At 44.9% G+C, this 6890-nt stretch overlaps 1 protein-coding gene across 1 annotated transcript; it reads left to right on the top strand.

Annotated features, from left to right (window-relative positions):
* The first annotated feature begins 389 nt into the window (after window positions 1–389).
* On the top strand, window positions 390–785 carry LOC133805930 (lysine-rich arabinogalactan protein 18-like). Its single transcript, XM_062244079.1, has one exon. It carries the CDS (start codon window positions 390–392, stop codon window positions 783–785), a length of 396 nt encoding a protein of 131 aa, XP_062100063.1.
* The last annotated feature ends 6105 nt before the right edge of the window (window positions 786–6890 follow it).

The raw sequence follows: 6890 nt of genomic DNA, 5'->3' as shown, positions 1-6890 counted from the left end.
ACAGGAGTAACAATCAGGGAACCCTCCAGCACCCTGCGGGCTGCTGCTCCCTCCGCCCCAAAGGGAAAAGGAAAAAAGAAGGCCACCGAACCCCTCGAGCCCCTCAACGAATCTTCGAATGAGAATGGTTCTGATCTGTCGCTCTTAGATAGCTTGCCAATTCCCTATCACTTATTTGACGGAGATGGCAATTTTAAGTACGCTCCAAATTTAGATTCAGACTTCTTCATGCCAGAGAGTGAGTGTAAGACTAGTAGAGTATATAATGTATCACCCAGTAATGATAGCTCGGGTATTTCACTTACAATTTTCTTTGTTTCTTTTCCTGACATAACATACTCAATCGTTTATACTATCTCACTGTTCATGTATTTGCTTCTCTTTCAGACATGGACTCCGAGTACGTGTTCAACATATACAGTGCCCCTGAGGCTCCCAAAGCTCCCTCGAGCAAAAAGAAAACGAGCAAGAGGCATCCCGGGGAAAGCAGTAAAATGCCTCAGGCCAAGAAAGCCCGCACTGTAGGCCCCACGGTAGATGGACCCTCAGCCAATGCAACACCACCTCCTTCTCCTCTCGAGCAGCAGACTCCCACTGCTCCTGCCGAGTTGACACCGTCTCCACCGGCCCCAACTAACCAGACTCAGCAGGCTAGTCCTGCTTCCACTGGGGGCGACATATCAAGTCGCACCTTAAGATCGGTCAAAGACAGGGTCGCAAAAATTTTGAAGCATGATCGTTGCCGAGAGGCAATAGATTCGACTGAGACAATGGACGTTGACTAGATCCTAACCCGCGCATTGAATGAGTTTTCTAGTGTAAGTTATCTTTTTCTATGGAGACAACCCCCTTTATACTCTACAGTCAGTCTAATCTTTGCTCTGATCGCAGGCAATTCTAACCCTTACTATCGGTTGGCTCCTCTCGGGTGCCGTCACCGAGTAGTCCAGGACTTTGGAGAAACGACACATTGAAGAACTCAAAGCTGCCTAAGCGAAATACACTAAGCAGCTTGAGGCGGTGCTCGAGGAGAAGAATAAACTGGCTGCGGAGATAAGGGAAAAGCAAACTGCTCTGGATAAGACCATCGAGCAAAGAGACCAGTTCAAGGATTCTAACCGCATTAACTACCGCGAGGCTAAAAAGCTCGAGCAGGAGTTGGCTGGGAGTAGACAAGAGACTACAACCTTGGAGGGTCGTATCAAGAAACTTGAACAGGCCAACGCCAGCAATTTGGAAAGGTACAAGAACGCCACGAGTAAGTGTTTTTATGACTTTTGGAAACACAACCAAGGGGCTGATTTCAGTTACCTTCCCGATCGCGCAAGGCATGCCGAGAAAGCCCGCTGCGTTGCTCAACTGGCAGAAGAGGAGAGGGCAAGGGTACCTGCCTCGCCCGAAATCTCCTTGGCGACTGGCTTGGACGAGGCGGACAATGAAGCTACAAATGTCATTGACCAGGACACCCCTCAAGATCCTCCAGCCTCTTAGTCTGCAATGTTTTTTTTCTTTTAATTTTTTAAGTACATGGCCCACAGGTCGTGATGTAAATACACTTATTTTCCAGTTAAATATTTATTGCTGCATGGGTAGCTTTTACTTTTAATTGAACAATTACATCCAAGCAACGACTGCTCGTGATGTAAAAGGATACGCTTTGACATTATAATATATTTGCATTTTATTACAAAATCTGTTCGCATGACCGAACTTAGCATAGTACTTTGGTTTGATTTAACAAAATACAAAATTTTGAAAAATACTCTAAGCACCCTAGCATGCTTTCACTTATTTTGCTCATGTGTTTACATACCTTTCGATATGCTTTGCTTACTAGATACCTTATATGCCCCCTAAGTGATCGAGGAGCTTTAGGTCCTTGGTCACTCGCCTTGACCAAAACCTGTTTGAACAATACTGCTCGTAGCAAAATAATTAAAATTGTAATACAACAAAACAACACACATAATGAGCAAATACTTGTATAAAATACAATAATTGGCAAGAATGACTGGATGCGCACAGTCCCTTATATTTCTCGTAATAAATGGACAAAGCGTGTCTGTACGAGTGATCAAAAAGATCTTACACTTATAAGCGATTAGTCACATAAAATTACCAACCCTTTTTCATAACTTGTAAAAAGTAAAATTAATACAAGCCAATCCTTTAAGAAGGATTATTTACTGATAGTACTTGCGCAGGTGTTCTCCATTCCAATAGCGAGGAATGAGATTTCCGTTTACGCGAGCAAGTTTGTAGGTGCCTGGGTGAAGGACTTCTTCGATTTGGTATGGCCCTTCCCAATTAGGTCCAAGTACTCCAGCAGCTTGGTCGCGGTTGTTTAGGAAAACTCTTTGAAGTACCAGATCTCTGACACTGAATTTGCTTTCTCAAACTTTAGAATTAAAATACCGAGCGAATTTTTGCTGGTACACAGCTACTCTGAGTTGGGCTTGCTCACGCTTCTCATCGATCGAGTCGAGGGATTCCATCAGTAGTTGGCTGTTCGAGGCCTAATCGTATGTTATTCTGCGATGCGAAGGTGGATCTAACTCAACAGGCAACATAGCCTCATATCCATAAGCTAAAGAGAATGGAGTATGGCCTGTTTCTGTGCGATGGGAAGTTCTATTCGCCAAAGGACTTCAGGCAATTGTTCTTGCCACACCCCCTTAGCTTCTTCTAGTGTTTTCTTCAGTGTATCCTTTAGCGTTTTGTTGACTGCTTCGACTTGTCCATTTGCTTGGGGATGAGCGACTGAAGAAAAGCTTTTGATAATGCCATGTCGTCCGCAAAAATCTGTGAATAAATCACTATCGATCTGGGTGTCGTTATCCGAGACGATCTTCCTTGGTAATCCATAGTGATAAACGATGTTTTTTATCACAAAATCCAGCACCTTCTTGGTTGTTATGGTTGCGAGTGGCTCGGCTTCGGCCCATTTAGTGAAGTAGTCGACGGCAACCACAGCATACTTGACGCCACCCTCTCCTATGGGCAAGGATCCGATTAGATCTATGCCCCAAAATGCAAACAGCCATGGACTTTGCATCTGTTTAAGCTCATTGGGGGCTGCTCGTGGGATTTTGGAGAACCTCTGGCACTTTTCGCACCTCCGCACAAACTCCATCGAGTCTTCATTCATCGTGGGCAAGAAGTATCCTTGCCTCAGGATCTTTTTTGACAAGCTTTGCCCCCCAGTGTGGTCTCCACAAAAGCCTCTGTGTACCTCTTTCATCAATTCTTTGGCCTTCTATTTCGAAACACATCTGAGGAGTAGCATTGAGTATCCCCTTCGGTACAAGATTCCATCGACCAGGATATACCCAGCAGCCTGTCACTGAAGGGTCCTGGCTTTGTTTCTGTCCGTTGGTAATACGCCTTGCGTCAGATACTCTATATATGGTGTCATCCACGTATCCGCCATCTGGATCACCATAGCGGTCTCCTCTGCTTGGATTCTTGGCATTGATAGCCGCTCAACTGGTACTATATTAAGAGTATCAGCATCCTTCGCACTTGCTAACTCTTGGGTACTTCTAACCCCTTGCTTTCTGAGGATACTCCAGAGGGCCGAATGGCACCTTACCCCAGCAGTTACGCCCATCATCTTATCTTCATCGCCCACTGTCTTGGCTCCAGTTGCTGCTCGCATGAAGCGTAGGACATATTCTTTCACGAGCTCTCCCTCTTTCTGGCGTATCTCGACCAGCTGGTTGGCCTCTTGGGGTGTACACAACCCGCGTAGAACTATCCGTAGAATTCCTTCACGAACATTTCCCAAGATACTATACTAGCAGGAGGGAACTTGAAGAACCACTCCTGAACGGTGTCAGACAGTGTCGTAGGGAAGATCCGGCAGCGGGCGTCTTCTGACACTTTTTGTATGTCCATTTGTATCTCAAACTTATTAACATGAGATACTAGGTCTCCATACTCGTTGAAGTTCGACAATGTGGGCATCTTGAACTTACTGGGGGTTTTGGCTGAGGCAATCCTCTGTATAAAGGGGGTGCCCCTCCTCCTATCGTACTCGATATGGGACGTTCGTCCCCTGACCAGCTGCTATACCGCCTGGTTCAGGGCATCAATCTGAGCCTGAACAGCTTCTGGGACTACTGGGGCCACTGGTGTCGGGGGAGCGTACTCGTCGTGTCTCTTACAGCGGTCGTTAAGTACATCCCTAAGATCATCATCTGTACGTCTCTGCTCGCTAGCTCCTAGCCGACAAAAGACGTTCAGCTACCTAGGTTGCCCCCCAGCGTTGTGGCTAGCTGGCCTATTTTTTCTAGGTGGGGGGCTTCTGCCTCCACCACTCTCTTCATTTCTCCGGCCAGCATTTCCTCTGCCAGAATCATCTTTATTATAGCCATGGCCATCTCTGAATTGTGGCTGACTATGGCATGACCGGCTGTTCACACTATTTCCTCCTTGGGCTGGCATTTCTCGAGCGTCAGGGGGAGGTCTGCGCTGGTAGTTGGGTCCCCGTGCATTGTTATGTCATGGGGGGGCCCTGACCATAGAGCCTGACTCGATGTTCCTTCTGTTCGCAGAAGGACGCTGCCCCGTGCTTGGTAGATTCGGCTCTTCATCCCCTGGGTGTCTAGGGCTACGAGGTGGCTTCCCTGCCCTATTCTGCCTCTGGCGCTGGGTATTGCCTCGACCAACCTAGGATGGAGGCTACTGCTCAGGATCCCTAGGTGGGACATCATCCTGAGCCATAGGCGGTTGCTCTGGCCTTTGAGGGCTAGTTGGCTGGAGCGGAGGGCTTGGATTGAGACCTCTTTGAGGTGGTGCGCTTGGTGGCTGATCTGGCTGGGAGGCTGGTACAGCTTGACTCCTAGTCAGTTGAATGGCTGCTTCAAGGGCGGCCATGGCATCCCTATGCCGACGATCCATTTCCACCTACCACTCACTCAGCTCTTGGCGCTGGCGTTCTATTTCCCTTTGCTGTAGCGCCATCATCTCTAAAGCATTCTCCTGATTGGCCCTCAGATTGGCCAACTCATCTTGCAACACTCCTAGCGTTGCCCTCAGCGTTTCAGAGTCTAGTTCCTCCTCATCAAACTCCAAATGTTGTTCATTCTCGGCCACATTTGGGGGAGGAGGTTGGGATGGTGTAGCGCCAGCAGCCTGTCTAGTCTTCTTGGATGTTGACTCTCAATGAAAGCACTAGAATGTTGACCCGCGATTTGACCAACGGCACGGAGTCAAATACGACAAAGGATAAAACGACAATAAGAAAGATGATCTAATGGAAGAAAAGAAAACACCAAGGATTTATAGTGGTTCGACCCCAAAAGATGGTAATGACCTACGTCCACTTAGTGCTATTATTAAGATTGAACCTCAAAGCAGTGATCAAAGAACTAGGGTTCTTGAGTTTCACAAACTTTGGAAGAAATACAATAAAGCGATGGATAATTGCACTATAGCTTTCTCTTTTTTTCTAGCTTAGCAAAAAGATTCAGGGATCAAAAAGTCCCTTCCTTGAGCTATTTCATGTATATTTATAGGCTCAAGGAGGGTTACATATGCCAACGTGCCCTATCTTTCCTTAATAATCGCGTATCAAGATAATAATGAAGAAATATTCAATGCAATTATTATAAGATTACAGTTTAAGAAGGAAATAAATCAGGTTATACGACCAGCCTGGTCGTATCTAGAAATTAACCCTGACGAAGTGGTGTGCTTCTAGTCGATAGTTGAGCAGTACTTCTGCCACGTGTCAACTACGTGTGAGAAATCCTTGCCCCGTCATATGCAGCCGGTTTTAGGGTAAACACACAATATGTTATTGCAATTGATGACTTCATATAAATTTGTTAATGTTTAATCTTAGTTAAATAGTTTAAGAAGGTTGTTTATTGAATCAATTGCTATAGTGGTTCATCTTATGTAAGTTATGTCCACTTTTTAAGATTGTTAATTGTCCATTTTTTTCTTCTTTGTTTAGTCCCTTTTATAATTAATTGGATGCGATAACAACTACAAGTACATTTCAATTTTATCTTTATGAGTGTGACCAAAATATATATAATAAATGTCTATCATACAAAATTTCGTGTGTTTAGAAGTTTTGAAGAGATGCAAATGGCAACTTTTGAAAAATTATTGTTTTAATTTTGGACTTGATCAAGGTACAAAACAACACATTTTATTTCAAAAGAACACATTCTATTTCAAAAGATGCTTGCAATAATGCATCATCTTCTCTATGTATTTCTAGGATTTACTCAAGAATACAAAGAGACCATAAACGAGATGTTAAGACTCAACTATTCAACAAAATTTTCTTCATGTCTTTCTTCAGGAAGTCTCTCCCCTCGCTTATTTCATGAAGATGTAAGGCCTTATATTTTTTCTTTATATACTTACAGATTTTGCAATATGACTTAAAGTATTAAAAAATGAGAAAATTTTGTTTTATTGAGTTTCACTTAATGTCCTCATATAAAAGATATGAAAAGAAGAGGCTAGCAAGTTACTGTACATACTGGTAATAGTTTCCCACACGCCTTTGCTCCAGCCTCGGCAGGGCGCCCGCAATGGGAATTCCGAGTCTATATCGCCTCGGTGGCTCGGCCTGCTATGATGGTGATGCTTCAAGAAATGGCGATGGGGAGGCACAGAGCATCTATGTTGGTGAGGGAGATGACAACGAGAGAACTAGAGGAGTGTCGCACCGATTGAGTGTGCTCAAAATTGGTGGTGGTCTCGAACATAACGAAGAACATCACCTTCGTAGTTGTGTCCTTGGTGATACTCATTGTCACCACCCATGAGAGGCCAAACTCACCAATCCACCTCTGAATTTTTGGGTGGGCACGCTCTTCAATGAATCGTCCATGTTGCGTTGGTTGGTCTTGAGTTCCACAAGCGGA

This window comes from Humulus lupulus, chromosome X (assembly GCF_963169125.1).
Source record: "Humulus lupulus chromosome X, drHumLupu1.1, whole genome shotgun sequence".
Lineage (NCBI taxonomy): Eukaryota > Viridiplantae > Streptophyta > Magnoliopsida > Rosales > Cannabaceae > Humulus > Humulus lupulus.
This window is presented reverse-complemented; position numbering and strand designations above follow the sequence as displayed.

What these genes read in the sequence shown, in the direction of transcription:
- LOC133805930 (XM_062244079.1), top strand. Translation starts at nt 390, where the DNA reads ATGGACTCCGAGTACGTGTTCAACATATACAGTGCCCCTGAGGCTCCC.